The following is a 23,755-nucleotide window of genomic DNA, read 5'->3' on the forward strand; positions in this document are numbered from 1 at the left end:
CTTTCTCTTCCCTGGTTGCATTTATGGGCTTAAAGTTTGGTCAGAGAAATGAAAAACACACAGAGAACTTGGAGTTAACCTGCAAGTGCCATTTCTGGAAATGAAACCATCAGTGGTATTCTACAGGACACCTTGGTTCTCCTTACCAGGCAAGACGGACTCTATCCACACTGGGGCATGTCCTCGTAACGTAAACCCAAAGCTCCTGCTGCCTTTGTAGACACGAACAGTCCTGGGGGGAAACAAGCAAGTTACTAGTCCTTATCAGTGGCAGAGCTTCATGCTCCAGCACCGGGGGGGGGGGGCGGACAGCAGGCAGGGGCGGGGCTGGCACATGTCCTGGGGGCAGGTCATGCCACCTGCAGAAGCATGGTGCCCAGCACAGGCAGGGGGGCAGCCGCGATGGCACCCTACCAGGATCGTGCTGCCAGGGGCAGTGTGCTCCCCCCGCACTCCTCTTCCTCCGCCATTGGTCCTTATGTTGGTTGGCACTGGGGCAAGAACTTCAGAAACTCCAGGGAAGAAGAAGCCTTTTTCTGACTTCTATTCTCCAGCCCCACCTCCCTTTCCTTGTGAATATGAGTCTCCTCTCCCCCCCCCTTTTTTAAAAATAATAAAATGTTGTTAAGACTTTTCATAACACAATAAAACAAATTAACTAACCTAGCCAAAAGAAGAAAAGAAAGAACCGAGAAATGAAAAGAATTTAAAGTCCTCTCTCACAGGTATATCTTAAAACTTTTGTCCCATACAGAAAAGGTTGTACCTTCTCAGCTCTCACCTTCCCCCAGCCTAGGAGATCTCGCCTCCCCTGCCCCCTTCAACAACCGTCTATCTGACAGGGGTCAGCAACCTTTTTCAGCAGGGGGCCAGTCTACCATCCCTCAGATCATGTGGTGGGTTGGACTATATTGGGGGGGGGGATGAACGAATTCCTATGCCCCACAAATAACCCAGAGATGCATTTTAAATAAAAGCGCACATTCTACTCATGTAAAAACACCCTGATCCCCAGACTGTCCGCGGGCCGGATTGAGAAGGCAATTGGGCGGCATCCGGCCCCCGGGCCTTAGTTTGCCTACCCCTGATCTATCACCATCATTGGCATGCAATTCTTCCCAGTTCTGCCATTACTACCTCTGACTGTGGCTAGTGGCGGCCTTCCCCAGCTCTATGAGGAAGAGGCTCACGCACCCTCAGTGCACCTTGAACTTGGACATCAGGGTCGCAGTTCCTAGCATGGTTAGTAATTCTCAAGCAAGGTCCTGCGTCAGATAATGATATACTGGATGGCTGAAGGAGAGAGACATAGAGATGGTCCCCTCTGCTTGTTGCCATGGTTGTTGTCCCCACTATTGATGGCTTGCTGTACAAAGGAAGGTCGATGTGGCATGCTACCTATGCACACCCCACAGCATCGGCATCAAGAGCATGGGGAAGGCCATCAGCTTAGGGAAATGTGACAGATTGTTATTTCAAAGCCAGAGCTTCTTTGTTTGTTTACGACATTTCTATTTAACCGCAGGTGAAACAACAGCAGATGGAATCAGGATTCAAGGTGACCTTAACAGGTTGGAGAACTGGGCCAAAACTAACGACATGAATTCCGACCGGGACAAAGGTAAGGTTCTGCAATTAGGCAGGAACAAATGCAGGATGGGGGACACCTGGCTTGACAGCAGTGCATGTGAAAAGAATCTAGGTGTCTCAACTCTACAATTCTAGGATCAACTGCTGGCAGCCTTGCACTGGAGAGAGGCCTGGGCACCTGTTAATTCAAAGGTAGCCAATGTGGGGCCCTCCAGTTGTTAGAATCATAGAAGGGAACCTGAGGATCATCTAGTCTAACCCCCTGCAGTGCAGGAATATGCAGGTGCCCCATACGGGGATCAAACCTGCAACCTTAGCATTATCAGCACCACCCCCTAACAAACAGAGCTATCCTATGAGACTACAACTCCCATCAGCTCCAGCACACATGGCCATTGGCTAGGGAGTCTGGAGGGCACTCCATTGACTATGCTCCTGTGCTAAATAAGCCCATACATAAAACAAAACACTTAAGAAGAATCACCCAGGGGTTTGTTTTGCAGTCCTTATGATTCTGTGGGGATGACTTCTTCCTTCATTCTATAGATTTACAGATCTATACTGTAATGCAAACACCTGCAGTGAGTTCCAAAGGTCTGTGGGAAGGGGGAGTTACCTGCGAGCAGCCCCTGAGCCCACATTGCTGGCAATGAGGGAAGTTGCCTTCCTCAAGCTTTTGCCGTTCTCCTCGTGGCTCCTCGGCACTGAGCTGGCCCGCGTGGAGACCAGGAGGCGCTCGTGGTGGTCCTCGCTGCGGCTGCGCCTCAGCCGACTGGCAGAGTGCTTGCTCTTGGCATGGCACAGTTTGCTGATGAGGCTCTGGGAGACCACCTCGTCGAAGCGCTGTCGGTGTTTCCTGGGGATGAAGATCCTGGAGAACATGGCAAGGGAGAAGAGTTAGGAAAGTGGCAGAGAAAGGGCAGGGCAGGTTCCAGGAATCCAGAGCCTTACAAACCCATCACGGCAGAAGAAAACCCAGCATTTATAAGAGCACAGAGGGAGGTGAAGCAGAGTCCTCTGATCCTCAGCTGTTGCGTCCTGTTATTATCGGAATCAGATGCACAGCTCGTCCTCCTGAATGCTGGATCTAAACACCTTGCAAAGAGAGGAACGAGCTTCTGAGCTCACTACAGCCATGTGCCGCTTGCAATTTGGTGCCTTTGGCTGGCTGGTGTATCACCAGCTACCCTTTTATTCTCCCAACATAGGAAGTAAGTCGGATCTGGCAAGTGAAATCTGCACACGGGTGACACGCTTGCCGTTTGCAAGCCAGCCCCAAAGTGTAGAGTATTTTTAAAGCTCAACTCACAGATGGTGTTTTCTCTTCACTACGGTCTGACAGCAAAATCACAATGAGCTCACCAGCCCCGCATCCCACCCTGCTGAAGGCATCTTTGCTGTGCTTGGCATTCAGGAACGCAAACGCCCACGCCAAGCCTACCCACGCAGGCAGAGCAGCTGAGGACGCTTTGGTCTTTTTGCAGGGCTACTCAGCAGCTACCAGGATGCCCAACATATTGGAACAAAGTCGCTGCCAGGTGGAATCAAGCGTGGGTTTTAATTTCCCATGACCTCTGCAGGAGGCATACAGGTTGAGATGGACCTCACCTGAGGCTAAAGATGTGTGTGCAGAGGTGGGCTCCGTGGAAGACTGATGGCATTGCTGTGAGATAAGGTTTAATTTATGCCAATATACAGGATGAGCATAGGATGAAAGGATGCAGGGGTGGACTACATGACCCTTGGAGTCCTTTCCAGCTCAGCAACCCTACAATTAACACTCCGACGGGGCCTGTTCCCCACTTGGTGGGGGGGGAGGTAATCACAGGGCTGTTGAAGGGACCCGAAGAGCATACATTGGGCAAAAGATTCCCTGCACTGCAGCGGGTTGGACTAGATGACGCTCATGGTCCCTTCAACTCTACAATTCTAGGGCATCCACCTAACCCCAGTCCTACAATATTTTTCACTGACTGCTTTGTATGCAATTGGGCTATTCCCCCCCTCCACATGTGGCAGAGGTTGCAGGGCATGTGGGGCACCAGCTGGCAGACCGCCTGAGAGGCTCCTGCCACTTGAGGCACCAGCCCCACCCTGCCTAATGGCTAGGCAAGTTCTCCTCACCACAGGCGTTCTTTGCATCGCAAATGGCTTTGCCTGAGGGGGGTCACCACCGCCCTCCCCTTTCCCCTTCTTGCTCCAGAGATGAGAAGGCCTTGCACCTTTCTCCTCCTCTAGCCTTCTTGGTTCTCCCTGCCTTTCCCTTCTGTCTCCAGTGCCTGAAGCCCAGGCAGGCAGCCTCCCCTCCCTCTCCCCCTTCTCCTGCCTCTTTCACAGAGCTGCCTGTTTCCCATGGAGGTGACGCCACTGCAGCTTCTCTGAGGAAGAGGGCTCCCAAAAGCACCAATTAATTGGCCTCAAATTACATCCTGTGATCAGGGGGAGAAACTTCACACAGCAAAAGTATTAACAGCAGCAGCGGGAACAGCAGCTATTCTAGAAAAGGCAACACGTACTAATAGTTCACCCTTCGCAGAGTTACCACTCCTGGCTGCCCTTAACAGTGCCCAGAATAATTTCAGGTGAAAAAAAAATATGCTTGGAAGGAATTGTATGTATGCAGCCGATTGATTTTGTTGCTGGGCTTAGCTGGACAGAAGGCCTGCCCCGGGGGGCTGCTGGATTTTGCGGCCCCTTCCTCCACCCCACCGGTACAAAGTGTGTTGCTCAGGGCATGGACCAGTGATATATTTCCCTGGCGTTAAAAACTTAAGATGAGCCTGTCATAAGGCCAAGGGCCCGTTCAGTCCAGCATCCTGTTCTGACAGTGGCCAACCTGATGCCTCTTCTGAGAAACCCACAAGCAGCGCCCAGGTAGACGTCAATAACCTTTTCCTCCATGAATTTGTCTGATCCACCTTGAAAGCCCTCCATGTGAGACCCATCACTGCTTCCTGTGGCAGTGAGTACCACAGTTTAACTATACAGTCGCTCACTTGAATCCCTCTCCCACTGAGGCAAAAAGGAAATTGAATGAAAATAAGGCTGGTGGCCAGGGAGGAGGGTTGTGGATGGGAGGCAGGAGAGGGGAGGAGGGGAGGAGGAGGAGGGGAATGGTGACCAGTGCGCTGCTTCTGGGCCTAGATCTGCTGCCACTCCCAATGGCCTGGAGGCTGCTGCCCAGAGGCAATTGCTCCACCTTGCCTCAAGGGAGGGCCGGCCCAGCCCTCTCCTGATTTGTAGTCAAGTGATGGGCCCAGAATGGCACAAAATCAGAGAGAAGTAGCGGGGGGTGGGATATTTCTATCTGCTTTCTCTGCACCATGCACCCCTACCATGCCTCTATTTTCTTGCCTTTTTTCTAAACTAGGAAGCCCCAGAGGCTGCAACCTTTCCTCATCTTGGGACTAGTCCTAGCCCTTTGATCATTCTGCACAGGTATCGTGCAGTTACGTTTTTGCACAAGAGGGAAAGGCAGGCAGCTGCTCAGGGCCTGGCCTTGGATAACAACCCCTCGAACTTGTTTCAGCTGCTGGGGAGGTTTAAATAGCCGAATAGATGGGCTGAGTCAAAGAGACACATCCATGTCAATGGGGATTGTGCAGAAGACCCTCCTGTAGACTTTGATCTGTCATCTACCAGTCCCCAAACCTCCTGCCTGATGTGGCTCTTCATTTTTCTTCATTCTGGGTCACCTGTTGACAACTCAGTGAGAGCTGGTGGACAGGAGAGGGATGAGTGGGTTATCATTGCAAAAGCAGCTAAAGTGCACCTTGGACCTATCAGCTCCACAGGAAGACACATCTCCAGGTAGATTAAATACATCGCACTGGATTACTCTCAGTTTATAGTGTATAAACCCAGCCAGGCTGCCAGATTGGGGGGGTGGGAGGAGGGATGAAATGCCATAGCCTCAGGGGACTGCGTTAGCTTGAAACTAAGGACCAATTTACCCAGTTATAGCTGCCACAAATTGCTGGACTTGGCCTGGCGGCCAATCTTGCCAATATCTCTGATGCATACTGAGATCCTTGAGGCCCATGTCTCCTGCTGGGAAAGGCTCCAAGGACTGTGTAGAGAGCATCAGAAGGCTGGAGTGGGAAAAGGGATTTTTTTAAGAGCAGAGAATGGCATGGTAGAGGCAGCATCACTCTTCACAAACACAGGAATCCGCCTTACACCAAGTCAGACTATGGTCGCCTTCACGCCATACATTGAAAGCCATATCATACCACTTTGAATAGTCATGCCTTCCCCCAAAGAATTCTGGGAACTGTAGTTTGCAAAGAGTTTGTTGTTAGAAGGCCCTTATTCCCCTTACAGAGCTTCGGCTCTCAGAGTTCCCTGGGAAGAGGCACTGATTGCTAAATCACTCTAGGAACTGTACCCCTGTGAGGTTCTCCTAACAAGTCTCAGAACTCTACACTTCCCAGGATTCTTTGGGAGAAGCCAGGGCTGTTTAAAGTGATATCAATGCTTTAAATGCATGGTGCAAATGTGACCAAATTGGTCCATCTAGCTCGGTATTGCCTACACTGACTGGCAGAGGCTCCCTGTGGGCTTCAGATGGGGACATTCCGCAGTCCTATCCAGAGACGCTGGTCCTGGAATCTGAGGCCTTCTGCATGCATAGCAGACGCTCTACCAATGAGCTGCAACCCTTCCTGTAGGAATGCAAGAAGCTGCCTTCCAGAGTCAGACCACTGGTTTATCAAGCTCAGTGTTATCTATTTTAACTGGAAACGGCTCTCTAAGGTTTCAGGCAGGGAACATGCCCAGCACTGCCAGCAGACGCCATTGAGGGCAAAACAGAAATCGGCCAAGTGAATACAATTGGTCTTAGCGCACATTGTTTTGGGTGGTGGCATTTTTTTTAATTCTGCAATCAAAGCATTGCATCTCATTGATTGCATTTATACCCCACCTTTTCTCCAAGGAGCTTAAGGTGGTGTACATAGGTCTCTCTCCCCCCCCCCCCATCATCATTTAATCCCCACAACAACCCTGTGAGATAGGTCAGGCTGAGAGTGTGTGACTGGCCCAAGGTCACGCAGTGAGCTTCATGTCTGAGTTGGGATTTGAACCCTGGTCTCCCAGGTCCTGGTACAACACTCTAAACATTACACCACAGCAGCTCACATGCAAAATTGATTGTTCTGTTTTGAAGTTTCCTTTGCACTGAAATGAACGTAGGTTGCATAAATAGTTACATAACTCACCATTAAGTAGTGAGCAGTGATAGGAATAACATGGTATTTGGCAGAAACTGAACTGCATTGGAACGAAAACATAGGACAGGGTGGAAATTATTGTTTTTTTACATCGCTCCCCAGGAGTAGCCTTTGATATTGTTGTGACAACTCTGGGAAATGTTTTTGGCTGGCAACAGATGACAGTTCCACGCTCCCCCCCTCCCCCACTATCACTACAGCTTTTTTTATGACGGGTTTAGTAGGGCAACCTCCTGTCTGCATTAATCCCCTCCGTGCATACCCCCTGCTGCCATCTGCCTGGCTTGCCATCGCTTCACATGGCCCAGGGCAGGAAGCCAGAAGAGGGGAAGGGAGGAGAGTGGAGAGAGGCCTCCGATGCTCTGCCAGGTATTTGGGTGACCTTCCCTATTAATAGGCAGAAACTCAGTCCCTGGGGTGCTATCACTAGACTGACAGCTTGGTGGACTCCACAGTCGGCTGGGATGCATCGGAGAGGGGTGGGACCTGCTGCAATGCACCTTTTGGTAACCAGAGAAGATCCTGCCTTCCCTGCTTGGGGAATGTAATACACACTGATCAAGTGGCTTTTGTCCTTCCTCCTCTTCCGAAGGGTGACTCTGCCAGAGGAACAGCCAAGAGGGATGGGAAGAGATGGCACTGAAGAGGCAAAGCACAAAGGGCTAGCAAGGAACCTTCTGTCCCCAACTCCTATCTTCTAAGCAGGCTTTCATAGGATCCTAGAGCTGGAAGGGACCCAGTGGATCATCTATTCCACCCCCACCCCTGCAATGCAAGGGTCTTTTGCAAAGTGAAAACAGCAAGCTTTTTGCTCTAGCTCAACCTTGTCACTTTCTGGCTGGCACTGTCCCCAGGGGACCTTCTGGCCACATGCCATGTGGGCCACTGCACACTCCTTGCCAAAGCCAATGCAAAATTCCTTCAAAGGGGACAGAGCCGGCCGGTCCTACCATGCAGCAGGGGGGAGCAGGGTGCTTCAGGTGCAGGCAGAATTTAGGGAGAGGGATGAGTAGAGGAGCTGGTGTCCAAGAGATGCAGCTTTTTAAAGTTGGCCCTCAAAGGGATGGAGGGTAAGGCAATCTCTTGGGCTGGCCCTGAAGGGGAGTTCCAAAGGAAGAGTGATGCTCCTCAGGAGAGACTGATCAGGCCTTGTTTTGATAGTTGGGAGTGTAAAGCTCCTCCTTCTCCCCAAGCTCTGGGAGCAAACTCTCCTCACTCCAAAGTGGGGGCTCAGCTGGCATTTGCAATCTTCAAAGCCCAGTCAATCGCATTGGTTGACTTGCTGTCAGTTCTGAGTTTTCCAATTCTAGCAGACTTTGAAATAATGGATCAGATTTTGGCTCCCCGCAGTGCTGATGCAAACAGAGGAAAGAAGCTCTGTGGATCAAACAGTGGCTCCTATGATCTGACACACACACACATAACAAAAAAAAATTTTTTTTTACAAAACTGCAAAAGCCCTTCCTTAGCTTGCTCAAGTCTTCTGCAGCAGCTAGAGCAGCTTTCCACAACCTGGTGCCCTCCAAATATTTTATGCTACAAATCCCATCAGCCTCAGCCAGCCTAATCACAGAGCCACAACCTAGAGTCCAAAACATCTAAAGGACACTGGGTTGACAAAAGCGTCATCTCTCTTGATGAATGCAAAGAAAAGTAGACTCTTTATTACTGTGTTTGCAATTGTTCAAGATAAAACCTATTTTGGGGGGGGGAACTACTTTTGACATTTTAATGGACGTTTATTGTTTGTTTACAGATAGTTGCCTTGGTGATATTATCTTGTGTTGATTGCAGTAGTAATTGTATCACCACCCTGTTCATTGTTTTATTGTTTTGGCTCCCACCTGTCTGTCCATTCTCAAAAGTAAGGGCTGCCAGTCTGGTTGGATGGGATCCTTCGCCCACATGCTTGCTTAAGCCAAGGCCGCCTCAGCTCCTGGCATCCAGCACCCCCTGGCCAGCCCCAGAGGCGCCCGCCCTGTGGAACGCCCTCCCATCAGATGTCAAAGAGATAAATAATTACCTGACATTCAGAAGACATCTTAAGGCAGCCCTGTTCAGGGACATTTTTAATATGTAATGCTGTACTGTTTTTAACACTGATTGGGAGCTGCCCAGAGTGGCTGGGGAAACTCAGCCAGATGGGCGGGGTATAAATAAATTATTATTATTATTATTATTATTATTATTATTATTATTATTATTATTTGCCTGTGGAGCTTGTAGTCAGTGTTGCAACAAACAGCTGTGCAAGCCTTTGTGAGGCAGAGATGTGAGAGGGCATCAGAAGAGAGAGGGAAGTAAAGAGGGACAGATGCCAGTGTTGCCTGCGGCACCCCTGACCATCATTCAAGGCATCTTAGGGTGCCCCGGCACACTGGTTGGAAACCACTGCCATAATGAGAAGCCCACAAGGAAGAACCGAACACAAGAGCATTCTCCCCTCCCTTGGTTTCCAGCAACTGGCACTACAGCCTCAGTGTGCTTAGTCTGACAAACAGGAGTCCCCATAAGATCCTCCCATGCCAACAGGCATGAGGCAGGATGCTCAGGGCACTTCCCCCCAAGTCTGAGAAACCAAATGGCTCCCACAGTACTTCACTGGTTCAGCTGAGCAGGGAGTGCTCCAGGTGGGTGGCAGGAGGGGCTGGGAATGAAGGAGTGTCTGTCTTCAGGCCAGAGGGTTGGCCCTGTAAGAATCCAAAATTATCCACAAGGAATCAGATTGCTTGGGAGAGACGGAAAGGGCTCAGTCTGCTCTCAGCCCTTGTTGGAGCAAGTGGCTCCCTTTGAGCTCTCCGTGGTCCTTAAACTCCTACCTTCAACTATGAACTCTAGCACCAGACCAGCAAGCTGTGAAGAGTCCTGGGGAAGAAATGCATTGGAAGGCTGGTCTGAGATGGTTCTTGCTGCCTGAAGTGCAGGACAAAATGCCCCACCCACCCCCATCAGACAGCCCATGTTACAGAAATGAAGTGGACTGGCCCTTGAATCCTTACTTCAACAGCATCCTTCAGGGATTGCACAGCAAGCAAAGCTCTGCCCAGCATCAGCCTCCCCAGGCACCTGCCTCCCTCTGCCTAATGACAGAGCTGGCTCTGGTTCCCAGTCATGACTCAGGCCTTGTGACTATTGCCCCTTGCCAGGCCTATGCAGAGAGGCTTACCCAAATCCCATTTGTTTTATGGGTTAGGGTTATTTATCCAGCAAGCCTCACTGATGGGTGCAACATTTTAATACTGTCACATTTTTAGCAGTTTCTGCTAAAGCAAAACATCCAAGCACAGAAGAAGGAGAATAAATTGATTGTTCTTCAGCTACTGCTAAAACAAACTCTACAGCGTTTTCTTCTGTAGTGGAGTATGGTGTCCCTGATGGGAAGAGATTTAATCTTTGCCAGAGACACAATGCAGCTCAGTTCTAGAAGCACATGTTCCTCTGCAACCTCTGGGCAAGAGGGAAAGACAGTAGCTCGACAAAAGAGGAGGCTGTCTAAAATATGCGACCTGCTGCCCTTGCTAGCCACTGTTGGAAAAGCAACCAAAGTAATAGTGGCAAATCAAAGCCTCCATCATACTGCATTGCAGAAAGGGAATATGCGAAAGCAATAAAATCCACTTGAAGAGCCTTTTGGAAAAGGGAAGCTTAAACATATAAATCATTATGAAAGGCCTCTTGGGAGATGAATACAGATACTCTTAAATTAAGTGTAGCCAAAAAGAACTTTTTAAAGAAAATCTATTGGATGCTGAAACCACAGTCCCAAACCATTGTGGTTTGTTGTGTGAAACTGCAGTGCAAGGGTTCCTTCTGGTCCCTTAACTGAGGTTTACCTTTCCAGGTACTGAAAGAATTGCTCGACATCAGTGCCAATTTTGGAAGTCGGAGTCGGTACCCTGAGTTGTTGTTGTATAAAACCACAATTCTGCTGAGAAGCTGGGTTTTATACATCCAACCATGTCAAGCAAGGGTAAGGAAACAGTGGAGATACAAACCAGAAGGACCCATTTGAGGTTATTAGTTTGAAGACCAGTTTTTGAGTCCATAGTGTGTGTGCAGTCCAGTGTGGTATAGCTGTTAGAGTCAGGCTAGGACCTAGGAGACCAAGGTTCGAATCCCCACTTGGCCATGAGGATTACTGGGCAACCTCATCTGCCTCAGAGGGCTGTTGTGGGGATTAAATGGGGGGGGGGACCACATATACCACTTGAGCTCTTGGGAGGAAGAAGGTGGGATATAAATGCAATATATATGAAATGAAATGAATGAAAAACCAAAATGGAAAGTCCAGGAGGTACAACTTAGGCTGACCTGGTGCCCTTCAGATGTTTTGTACTACAACTCTAATCAGCCCCAGCCAGCAACTTGGAAGGCACAAAGTTGGTGAAGGCTGATCTAAAGCAACGGCAGGCAGAGAAATACCACACTGTCCCTCAAACCCATTCCAATTACAAGAAGAGAAGAGCTCAGGGACAGGGAAAACCCAATAACCCTTTTCTGCATTGCAGGACCCTTTCCCTTCAATTCATGGCAGCCCATAAAGACTGACTGCTGGCTCAGATCCTTATACTTTATGAAGATAAGAAACAGCCTCATCCGTATCCAGATCAGCTACTGGGGATGTTTCCTCAAGCAGAGATGCTACAGATAAACCCCAAGACTTTTGGGGAGCAAATTAAGTAGAGGCCTGAATCTTTTACTGTGCCCTGCGTGTTTCTGGGTAAGAAATACATTTGGGGGGAGGGGGATGAGCAGCAGGAGTGATCTGAGTCACTAGGTAAGGTATTAATTTGAGGGAATAATTTAAGATGACCTAATTTAGAGATGATTTGGGAGGGTAATGAACTGTGGTACTTGGAGGGGAACTGAACTGATCTGCAAACCTCAGAGGCTGCCATGTACCAAGCCGAACCATTGATCCATCTAGCTCAGTATTACCTACACTGACTGGCAGCAGCTCTCCAGAGTTTCAGGCAAAGGACATTCCCAGCCCTACTTAGAGATGCCATCAGGGATTGAACCTGGGACCTTCTAAAGGTAAATCAGGCACCCCGCCACTGACCTATTTGCAGCAGGATATTTAGGGAAATTAATGGGGGTATACAAATGAAAGAGGAATTGGGGTGAGGTATTCTGGGCTGGGCTGCAAATTAAATAAAGGATTGAATTGGAATTTATCTGAAGAGGAAATCGGTTAATTTGCCTTCTGTGGCATTCTAGATCCACATCTGTTCATATGAACTGGGATGGGCAGATTTCATACAAATATGCATCTCTGGTCCCATGCCCCAAATCTTTTAGGCCCCTAGCAACATCCCCGAATGCAGAATCTTCACCCCAGACCTATGCCCATTCCCCATGCTATAAATCTCTGTAATGCTGTCACTATAAGCAAAGCAGTTTGGCTGTCTCACAAACTCACCAAAAAAAAATTGCAAATACTTCAGTGAACTAATTACTGATTTTGCAGCATACTGTGCTTGTCATGCTCACCCTGAAATGGTGACCCAAAATAGGCAAGACTGACTGTTATATTTATAGAGGACTGGCCAAAGTAGGTGAAAGAGAACGCAAGCGTTTGAGTTTCACATAATTCTTCATTGGGGATGTAGCAGTCTTTCAAGTACACACAGAGCACTGCTGAGTTTCACAAGTGACTGGAAAACAGTTGCCTTGCTAGGTCTGATAATGGCAAAAGCTGGAAAATCTGAATTGATAGCAGGCTGCTTGCAAAGCTAGCCTTAAAAGTGCAAAAAGTGCAAATGTTTTCCAGTAGCTTGGAACCCACCAAGCTGACTCTAGTGAGTTCACTTTCCCTTCCACCAAGGGAAGAATTCTTTGAAGACTGAAAGCTTGCATACTTCTACCCTTATCTGCCCATTTCAGTTTTTCCAAGTTTCTTATTTTTCCAGCTTGCCACTTTTCTTCACGAGTGTGATTTTAAAAAGTCCTCATCAGAATTCATCAACATTACAGGACATGTTTCTCCTAAATATATACATTTTGAATGTAATTTGCACATTTTTACAAACTCATTTAGTGGATTTTTGGTACGTTATTTTCACATATACGCACACTTTCCCCCAACGTATAAATTTTCATATGCATTTTTGTGGGGGGGGGGAGAACCCAGCTTTTGCAATCCAAATATCAACCGATAGATGTGTTTCTATCTGCATGTTGGTTCCCCAACTGAAAATCAGGTAAGGTTCACACTACAATGCAAACTGATCTGAACTGAATTTCTCCACCCATATCAGCCTGAGCTGGTTCAAATATTTTGCCTTTACTCCCTCCCTCTTCAGATTGTAATAACGGAGGGGATTGGGTGTCTGACTGCGATGTGTCTAGATCAGTGGTAGAGCATCTGCTTTGCATGCAGAAGTTTCCAGGGTTCAATCTCCAGTGGCATCTATAGATACAGCTGGGGGGTGGAAGTCCTTGCCTGAAACCCTGGAGAACCACTGCTGCGAGTCAGTGTAGACAACACTAAGCTAGATGGACTGTTGGTCTATGTGAGCTGTGCCAGTGTAATGCATGCACCCAGAAAGAACCTATTCTCACATTAGTGGGGGACCAAGAAGCTTTAGGATCACGGGTCCAGAATCACTATTTTGAAAAAATCCTTTCCCAAAAAGTGTAGCACCCAGCTTCTCTGCAACCCCCCTGCAGATTTAATAGCAGTCCAAAGTCATCTCAAGCTTTGAGCATCAGCAGTCTCCATCATCAAGATTACCCACCAGCAGCCCCTAACTGCCCCGTCTTGCCACAACATCTGGTCACCCCCGCTGACCTTGGTGTGTGACAGTAACCCCATGGTGTCCAGGCCACCGTTTCCCTGGTAACAAGAGCCCGGAAATCCCTTTTTGTCATGAAATGCTTTGGACCGGAGGACTCTCATGTGTCTACCGGACTGCAGCAGAATTGTAAGTCTAAAATAAAAAGTTTGTCTCTCTCTCTCTCCCTCTCCCTCTTTAACCGGGTCACATCTGCAAAAGCCGGTTGTTTTCTTTGCTTCCTTTTCTCCTTGCTCCTAGAGGATGCCAGCAAACCTTTGCAGATGCAGTGTGCTACAATTCATTGCAGAATTAAGTGGTTTGAGTAAAAAATCATAAAGGCATTCTCTCTCTCTCTCTCTCTCTCACACACACACACACACAGAGCCTTCTGAGTCCAAGAAAAGACCAATTTGCCACTTACCCAAGACAGCTCATCTTCCGATTCTGTCGTTCTTCTCTCGCATCCTTGAACGGGAGACTAAAAATGTGCACTTTTCCAGTGTGTGCAAACCATATGGCAGTGTTGGGGGGGGGGGTTTAGAGAGACACACAAACAGGAGAAGCACGTGCTCAGCCCCTCACCTCCCCGCCCCAGCCAAACGGATAAAGAAAATGTCAGCAAATTAAAATCAGATAGAGCTTAATTCTGGATAAATAGGTTGGAAATCCATGGGAGCCAGGAAAAAAGAATAAAACAAATAAATAAGCAAACAAATAATAATGATTAAAGGGGAAGGGGGGGATGAGTCTAGTGGAGAATGTGGGGGGGGGCAGATGCAGGGGGTCGTTGATCCAGCCAGAGGATTTAGCATGTGTCAGATGTAGGGAGTCAGGGAGGATGCTACAAGCAAAATGCTATGCAAGGAAGATATCAATCGCTCCTGCGAAAGAGGAGGGTAGTGTACTGTATATAACACAAGAGGCTGTCCGGAAGAGTAGCAGTTCTCCCACCCTGCTCCGCTTGGTGGTGGAAATCAGCAATGAAGGAAGATCCAATCAGGCAGCTACAGAAGGTTCTTGTCTCTCCTTGGAATGTCAGAGATGCATTGCTGGGCATGGGAGACTACGGCCGCAGTCAAGGGTGCGCATGGAGGGAGATGGGGAATTATTAACTATCTCACACCACACATGCATTAACACAGACACACACACACAGGCACTCTCCCTCCCCCAAAGCAAAAGCAGCAGGAAAGTTGTCTCAGTCCCACAGCACAAGTAGCAGAGCTGAGCATGATATCAGAGCCCAACCCTGGAATCCACTCTGCGTGGTGTCAGTGCTCAGCCCTGGAAGGTTCCAAGAGAGAACAATAGCAGCAAAGTCTCTGCCACGGTCTCATTGTCTGACCTTGAGCAAGATTCTCTCTCTCTCTCTCTCTCTTGCTCGCTCTCTTTTCGACTCAGTTTTCCCATATGGGTAATGGGGCCACAGAGGCCCACCTCATAGGGCAGTTCTGAGAGCTCTAAAGCTTTTAAAGCAGTACTTTTTTAAATAAAAAAGCAACATAGTAAAGATAATTGCAGTTTTCTGTTTTCCAACCCCCCACCCTCCCAATCCATTTTTCATTTTGTGTTGTGTCTTTTAGTTTCTACACATGAGGGCAGGGGACTGTCTTCTCATTCACTTTTGTAAGCTGCTTTGGGAGTTGTTTTTGGATGAACAGCAAGAGAAAAATATTGTAAATAGATAAATGATATTAATAATGTGTCAAAGAAGGTAAAATTATGGCATTGGCACTCTCACGAAGCAAGAGGCAACAAGATTCTCTGACCCACAAAGTACCTGAGTATGGGCTTTATTAGAAACTGCCCAGAAACCTAGAAATTCTTTTTTAAAAATCAAGATGGATAGAGGATGTTAGAAAGAAGCCAGATTTTCAGTTGGAAATATAAAGCCCATTTCTGAGCACCGCAGTTTAAGAAGGATGTTGACAAGCTGGGACATGTGCAGAGGAGAGTGGCCAAGATGATCAAGGATCTGGAAACAAAGGCTACTGATCTACGGTTGAGGGAGTTGGGTCCGTTGAGCCTGGAGAAGAGAAGGCTTAGAGGCGATGTGATAGTCACCTTCAAATATGAAAAGATGGAGCATGTTTGTTTTCTGCCGCTCCAGAGGGTAGAACCCAAACCAAATGACCAGGAAGGAGATTCCAATTAAACATTAGGAAGACTTTTCTGATGGTAAGAGCTGATTCGACAGTGGAACGGACTCCCTGAGAAGGTGGTGGACTCTCCTTCACTGGAGGTTTTTAAGCAGAGGTTAGATGGTCATCTGCCAGAGCTTCCTGAGCTGCGATTCCTGCATTGCAGGGGGTTGATGGGACCTTTGGTTCCCTTCTAGGATTCTAGATTTTAGTGTTGCTAGCTTAGACTAATGGAGAGGAGAATGTTGCCCAGATGAAGTCGCCTTCCCAGCCTGCACTATGTCTTCCCCTCTCGTATCCCCGGGGATTATTCCGCAGTGGGGCACTGTCTGCACGTGAGGCTCATAGCAGGGATTAGAGACCCTGGGAGCTCCTGGTCATTAAGCAATCAGGCCTCCATCTGGCCCTGTTTTCCCAACTCCTGCTTGTAATCTGTGGAACCAGGAGAAATTGCAATATCCAGGGGAAAAATTCACAAAGGGTTAGGCATAGTGGGATGCCAACTAACCACACAGCCTGAGCTTAAGACAAACCTGATTCCATTTGCCAACATTCTTCCCGGTCTCTTGAGCACAATCCTGGATATTACGGCATCTCAAACCTGCCACATTCTGTTCTCTGTTTCCCACCCCCAGCAATGTTATCTGGGCTTAACTGAATAATTGCAACTTTAAAAATAATAGAATTAACCAGTCCAAATGCCATCATCCCACAGTCCCAAAGAGAGGGGTGGGAGTGCTTACGTGCAGAGTACGCAGGTAGGAATCGGGAAGAAATTTGGTTTGGTTCACCATTTAATGCCAACACACCTAATATGTGAACTGAAATACAGTGATCCTTTTGACCTTTGCATTTGCTCTGAATTCAGCGATGCAGTTCTCCAACCAAACGGTGTGGGCAAGTATGTGTGGGCAAAGGATTCATATATACTGGTGAAATGGACATGCAAAAATGTGTGATGTTAGGGGAAATTCCTTGCAAAAATGTCCACATTAGGCAAAATTCCATGCAGAAATTTGTATGTTCAGGAGAAAAGCACCCTCAAAATTCTATGGGGACTTCCTTTATCTAAAAAAAAATGTAAGCTGGTGCAAGAAAGTGGCAGACTGAGTTGAAAACTGGAAAACAGAGAAACTGAGAGATCCTGGAATTGGCAGATTCACCCATCCTGGCTTGCAGGAAGAGATGGAAGAGGATAACAGGGGCAAAGCAGGCCCAGTGGCGTAGCGTGGGTTGTCAGCACCCGGGGCAAGGCAAGTAATTTGCGCCCCCTAACCCGTGGATTTTAGCAGGGGGCAGAGAGCTGCGAGTGCGAGCGTCCCCCCCTAGATGTTGCGCCCGGTGCGGACAGCACCCCCCCCTGCACCCCCCACGCTATGCCACTGAGCAGGCCAGCAGGAAGGTAAGATGAGCCCTGCAGCTGGATCAGGCCAAAGGAAGCCCATCAAGTCCAGCATCCTTTTCTCACAGTGCCCAACCAGATGCCTGTGAAAAGTTCCCAAGCAATAAAAACGTAAAGGACCCCTGACAGTTAAGTCCAGTTGCGAACGACTCTGGGGTTGCGGCGCTCATCTCGCTTCACTGGCCGAGGGAGCCAATGTTTGTCTGGGTCATGTACCCAAGCACAAAAAGCAACCAGTTTCCAGCATCTGGCATTCAGAAGCATCACTGCCTCTGATATTGGAGGCACTGACGGAGGAAGAGGGGTGCGGGGGGAGTGCACCGCCCCTGGCAGCGTGATCCCGATAGGGTGCCATGGCGGCTGCTCCCTCGCCCGCGCTGGGCGCCACGCACCTGGTGGTGGCGTGCCCCGCCCCCAGGACGTGCACCAGCCCCGCCCCCTCCTGCTCTCCGAATGAAGCTCCGCCACTGGTTTGAGGTACAACACAGCCATCAGGGATAGCCATTGAAGAAATCAGGTGTGCTGGGGCACTCAAAGCCCTTTGTGTCACTCATCTCATATGCCTATGGTGCATGAAGGTTATCAACAAGGGCAGGGAGGATAACATAGAGAAGGTGTCCAAAACTCAGTACCTGATATTGTCTATAAGGAGGTGGTGCGAGTCCTTGGTGAGGATCATGGGGAGGGCGTAAGCTAAGTAATCAACCTTCCTCTCAGCTGCATATTGCTTTAAGATGGTGAACATCTTCTCTTTCACCTCTGGTTGGTCACCCAGGATCTCTTGCACCTGCACAAAGGACAGAGCAAAGGGGGGAATGGTGGAGGTTGCAATTTAAATTTGTTATGTGAGATCGTAAACCACTTTGCTGTTGTTTTTGGAAAAATGAAACTGTGGTGTTTTTTACACAAAAATAGAGAGATAAACATTCCACCCACCACCTCCAAAAGGCCTCCAGACCTAGAAACAACAAACTTTTCAAGGTAGCAAATTCCTTTCCTCTGCATTCTTGTTTTAGGTACCTGGAGTCTTTATTGCTAGTGTTATTCTCTATGGACAAAACGGGACCTGTCAGGGTGACTATGACAGGCCTAAAATGCTTTGCTGTAGAGGCTCCAAGTTAAAAAGGGAGAGAGAGCAGAAAGGCAATCCCAGCCCATTATGGGGAGATGGGGTATTGGGCTTTTGACCACCCAATCTGTTTTTTTCAGGCTGAGAATAAAAAGTTTATAAGGTCACCCTTGGGTCAACTGCATAGCGAAGGGTCTGCTCCAATGATGGCTGCAATATGGTGGGCAAATTCTGGTGCTCACCAGAAGAGGGCAGCAGAGAACCTTCAAAGCATTTTAAAAACAAAACTCCACAATGCGCACCCCACATGACCCCGACTCCAGTACCAGGTGTGCCCTTTTTTAGTCTACAATAATTGCAGATTGTTATCACCTTCCCCAGGCCAGGACCTCTCCCCAAACTCTACTCCTCATTTCCCCTGTTCTGCACTCTCATCAGAGGCTAGAATGTGCTCCTGAATTATAGTCATGTCTTTTGAGTGCCTGAATAGAGGATGGATAGATATATATTTGGTATTTGTATGGCTGGGACAACATGCAATGAGCATGTGCAAAAGGAAGGGTTGCTCCACCCACTGTGGCCTCTGGCTCCACCCACCATTGGCAAATGCCAGCCCGGAAGTTTGCCCACAGAGGCATGGGGCCCTCAGGCTGAAAAGGACTCCCTTCTTTTGCTTTAACAGAAGGTGCAAGCTGACCTCTCTCATCCCTCTTGTTGGGTCCCTTTTAGAGAGCTAGTATGGAGCCTGGTATGGAGCCTATTCTGCCCCCACAGGGTTCAGTTATTTAGTAATAGCAAATCTGTGTACAACGGTACATCGGGTTAAGTACTCAATTCATTCTGGAGGTCCGTTCTTAACCTGAAACTGTTCTTAACCTGAAGCACCACTTTAGCTAATGGGGCCTCCTGCTGCTGCCGCGCTGCCGGAGCACGATTTCTGTTCTCATCCTGAAGCAAAGTTCTTAACCCGAGGTACTATTTCTGGGTGTAACCTGAAGCGTCTGTAACCCGAGGTACCACTGTATTAGTATTAGGTAGAAGGAATAACAATGCTGCCCCTTTAAGAAAAGATTGCACCTTTCCCCCTTTTTAGACCCCGAGGCAGGTTGGGAAATGTAGGCACAGAAATAGCCTACTTTCTATTGGCTCTGTCAGAGAGCGGGCAAATACCTCCTTTCTATTGGCTCTGGCCAGAGTGGGAAGAAACCTCCCTGCCTTCTAGTGGCAGTCTAGTTATGGCAAACCCAAGAAGAAGGGTGAACCCATCCTTGCAGAGCTCCACAGAGAACTTCATAAAAAGTTTATAATCATCTACATTCAGAGCCATAGAACAGCTTATTTGTATGTGAGCAATATTTCTACATGTGCCTTGATTATCTTCAATTAATCTATGTAGGAGAGTTTTGTTAATACTATCCAGAAAGAGAGAGAGAGAGAAATCTCCAGATGAAACAGAACCCAACCTGCTCACTGCTGCAGATCAAATGGCAGTTAAAGTGACAGCTACAAAGCCCAGCTCAAGTTTTATTAAGTATCTCTATCTGGTTTTTACACCAACATTCAATGGGAAAGGAACGAGAAATTCAACTCAGGTCACATTCAAAGGCAGACTTGCCTAAATCACCTTTTCTAAAACAGTATGCAAACCCATCCTTGGAAATGCATGCTTTTCTGAATTTTGCAATGCAGTTCTCTAGTCAAGTAACGTGCAAAACTGCATTTACAATGTGCATACAAATGCATGAGTTAATGAAAATAACAGAAAAATGCATCATATTGGGCAATGTTGCATGCCCAGATGCGTATAATAGGAGAAAACAGCACTAAATACTGATGAGTTTTTGAAAGGATTATATGCATATGTGGTGTGGAAATGTGGAGAACTGAACACAAAATTGAAAAAATGAGAAACAAAGAGAAACCGAAATTGAGAGATGCGCCTCCTCCGCACACAACCAGTTGCCAGGACACTTTACCAAAGTGAGAGTTAAAATGCAACCAAGTATCAGCAAACTGCATCTGACCACCCAGCACTGATCCACAGCAGGGTGGGAGCTCAGACTCCCCTTCGCCCTTTTCTGCAAGATGGGCAGAGGTGAAGCCAGGGAGCACCAGCCCCTCTGGCACTCTGTCCTTTGCGCTAAAGCCTGCCCACATCTGGGTGGGTCTTGAAGCGCAGGAGGAACAGAGGGAAGGAAAGCACCTCTCATCGCCAGCGCACTCTGGCCTGAGCAGAGCCCAACTGCCCCCAAACACTCTGTGTGGGTACTTTCAAACACTGTCCCAGTTTGGACATCACACTAAGCTATGGTTGACAAGAATGAGCCAGGTTCAGGAATGGACAAATCTATCCGTTTTGGTTTCTAATATCTCTAGTCTTAAGTTTGCTTCACTCCATTTCCTTCAGACATTTGCAAAAGAAAGTATGGTTTGTTTAAAGAAGCCTGATTGATATGAAGAACAAACAAGCCATATGAACAAACCATACTTAACATGAACCACAGTTTAGGGTTTGGGCAACACACTAAACTGTGGCTGGTGGGAAGTCAAAGCAAAAGCTTCTGAACTCCTCCTCTCACCCTCATCAGAAGGATGGGGTAATATGGAAGCACACGCAATACATGTTTGCAGTGGCTCATTCTTAACATTTTAAGCTGCATTTCAGGGTGATGTACAAATGCAGCTGTACACCCCTCATTTGACCTACTACAGACATTTTGTGCATACTTTCAAAAGAGCGGTAGGTTGTGTCATGACCCCGTCCTCAAGGTCCCAGTGTTAATTTGAGGAGGACTCTGGTTCAAATAATGCACGTCACCCCACTTGAGGAGTAGCCCTCAGCACTGCCTGCTACACTGCCCTGGCCTGTGGATGTGGTGCAGGCACAGGCAAACTCGGCCCCCCAGATGTTTTGGGACTACAACTCCCATGATCCCTAGCTAACAGGACCAGTGGTTAGGGATGATGGGGACTGTAGTCCCAAAACATCTGGAGGGCTGAGTTTGCCTATGCCTGGTGTGGTGGCTCTCCCATCATACTCAGAGTCAGATTCTCTGCAGCCTCCCTGCTCTACAACCACATACAACTGCAGAATAAGCTACATAACATTGACATATTGCAAACAGTACTCCGGGGGGGGGGGAGGCAAAATCACTGGAAGGTCAAGGCTTTATAGCCTTTTGAAGGCATCAGATGATTCCAAGCCTTTGCTGAGACAACCTCTTCAAGGGAAGTAGATCAAGGGAAGTAATAGTGCCACTGTATTCTGTTCTGGTCAGACCTCACCTGGAGTACTGTGTCCAGTTCTGGGCACCACAGTTCAAGAAGGACACTGACAAACTGGAACGTGTCCAGAGGAGGGCAACCAAAATGGTCAAAGGCCTGGAAACGATGCCTTATGAGGAACGGCTAAGGGAGCTGGGCATGTTTAGCCTGGAGAAGAGGAGGTTAAGGGGTGATATGATAGCCATGTTCAAATATATAAAAGGATGTCACATAGAGGAGGGAGAAAGGTTGTTTTCTGCTGCTCCAAATAAGCGGACACGGAGCAATGGATCCAAACTACAAGAAAGAAGATTCCACCTAAACATTAGGAAGAACTTCCTGACAGTAAGAGCTGTTCGACAGTGGAATTTGCTGCCAAGGAGTGTGGTGGAGTCTTTGGAGGTCTTTAAGCAGAGGCTTGACAACCATATGTCAGGAGTGCTCTGATGGTGTTTCCTGCTTGGCAGGGGGTTGGACTCGATGGCCCTTGTGGTCTCTTCCAACTCTATGATTCTATGATTCTTCCCTGACTCACTAGGAGCTCTCCCAGGTCCTTATGCTCTTGACTCACCAGAACTGTCCAAGGTCCTGATCTGCCTTGCCCTAGTCTCTGGTCCTATTCACCCATTTCCCCTGCATTCCCCTGGGACACAGCAGAACAGGATAGGTTTCTCCACCCCTGCAACAATCCATCCGCAATGTCGGCATGGTTATGGGAGCTGGAGTGAGATGCATAAGCAGAAGAGAGGGAGCTGTTCACATCCCCCCTGGTGCTCGTCCCACTTTGATGCTCTCCAAAGCCAATTATCACAGGCTTTTTGTAACCTATATCCAGAAACCACAAGGTACCCAGCAGTTTCAAGGCACCATCATGTGACCAGGATGGAAGTCCTAATGAGGCACCAGACATTTCAAGGTTACTACATCTGGAGCAGTGACAGCAAGAAAGGGGTCTCTTCAAGGAAGCTGCCTTGCATCCCTTTCCATCCCTCATGATGGGGAAAGCAGGATTCTTTGGAAGACAGAGAAGGGAGCTCAGTGGTAGAGCAGTGTGAAACCCTGGAGTGCTGCTGCTGGTCAGTGTAGACAATACTAGGCTACATGGGCCAATGGTCTGACCCAATATGAGGCAGTTTCCTATACAGTATTCTTAATCTACTGCCCATTCTCGACAATGAAACTTTCCCATAGGCATTGGGCTGCAGTAACAGTCTTGCTCACAGTCACAGCCTTCAAATCCATAGCATAAACAACAGGATATACATCAGAGACAAACACAGGACCAGATTTTGCAGCAAAATCCAGAGGCAAATCCTGTCCCCATATTCACTTTGGCAACACATAAGAACATAAGAAAAGCCAGTTAGATCAGGCCAGTGGCCCATCTAGTCTTGCATCCTGTTCTCACAGGAGCCAACCAGATGGGCCAGTGGGAAGCCAACAAAGATCTGAGCACAAGAGCAACTCTCCCCTGAATTCCAGCAGCTGGGATTCAGAGGCATTGCTCCCTCTGGCCATAGAGGCTATAGTCTAAACCCCCATGAATTTCTCTAATCCTTTGTTGAAGTCATCCAAGTTGATGGTCATCACTTTCTCCTGTGGCAGCGAGTTCCACAGTTTAACTCTGTGCTGTGTGAAGAAGTTGGATGTCCATGAAGTCTAGTGCCATGCATCATTTTAGAATAATTTATCATGTCACCTGACTCAAATCCCCCCCTAACTATAAAGTCCCAAATGCTGCAACCTTTCTTCATAGGGGAGTCATTTTGATTGCCCTTCTCTGAACCTTTTCCAACTCCACAATATCCTTTTTGAGATGAAGTGACAAGAAACTATACACAGTATTTCAAATGCAGTTGCACCATAGATTTGTGTAACAGCATTATGATATTGCCAGTTTTATTTCCAATTTCTTTCCTAGTGATTCCTTGCATGGAATTTGCCTTTCTCACAGCTGCTGCACAAAAGGTTGACATCTTCATCGAACTATCCACAAAGGTCGTGTTCTTGGCCAGTCACACCAGTTCAGACCCCATGAGCATGAAATTAAGATTTTTTTGCCCCAGCATGCATCACTTTACACTTGTTTATATTGGATTGCCGTTGCCATTTTACCACTCACTAAGTTTGGGACACGGGTGGCGCTGTGGGTAAAAGCCTCAGCGCCTAGGGCTTGCCGATCGAAAGGTCGGCGGTTCGAATCCCCGCGGCGGGGTGCGCTCCCGTTGTTCGGTCCCAGCGCCTGCCAACCTAGCAGTTCGAAAGCACCCTTGGGTGCA

The 23,755-nt window shown here is 48.0% G+C and overlaps 2 protein-coding genes across 4 annotated transcripts in view; one reads left to right on the forward strand and one right to left on the reverse strand.

The window, feature by feature from the left end:
* Nucleotides 1-23,755, reverse strand: part of GRID2IP (Grid2 interacting protein) — a 59,493-nt gene that overhangs the window by 30,050 nt on the left and 5,688 nt on the right. For 2 of the 3 annotated variants that reach the window (XM_082199329.1, XM_082199328.1), the window contains exons 2-4: nucleotides 17,776-17,930; nucleotides 2,207-2,461; nucleotides 147-232 (exon numbers count right to left, since the gene is read on the reverse strand). In XM_082199329.1, coding sequence (XP_082055455.1) covers nucleotides 147-232; nucleotides 2,207-2,461; nucleotides 17,776-17,930 — 496 coding nt within the window. Of the gene's footprint in view, nucleotides 1-146; nucleotides 233-2,206; nucleotides 2,462-14,021; nucleotides 14,753-17,775; nucleotides 17,931-23,755 lie in introns of those variants that run through there. The other variant, XM_082199330.1, reaches the window with a different exon arrangement.
* Nucleotides 13,716-23,755, forward strand: part of ZDHHC4 (zDHHC palmitoyltransferase 4) — a 33,901-nt gene continuing 23,861 nt past the window's right edge. The window contains exon 1 of the mRNA XM_082199379.1: nucleotides 13,716-13,747. Within this exon, the coding sequence (XP_082055505.1) occupies nucleotides 13,721-13,747 (27 nt within the window). The 5' untranslated portion in view covers nucleotides 13,716-13,720. The remainder of the gene's footprint in view (nucleotides 13,748-23,755) is intronic.

This window comes from Podarcis vaucheri (genome assembly GCF_965113315.1).
Source record: "Podarcis vaucheri genome assembly, chromosome: 14".
NCBI classification, from domain to species: domain Eukaryota; kingdom Metazoa; phylum Chordata; class Lepidosauria; order Squamata; family Lacertidae; genus Podarcis; species Podarcis vaucheri.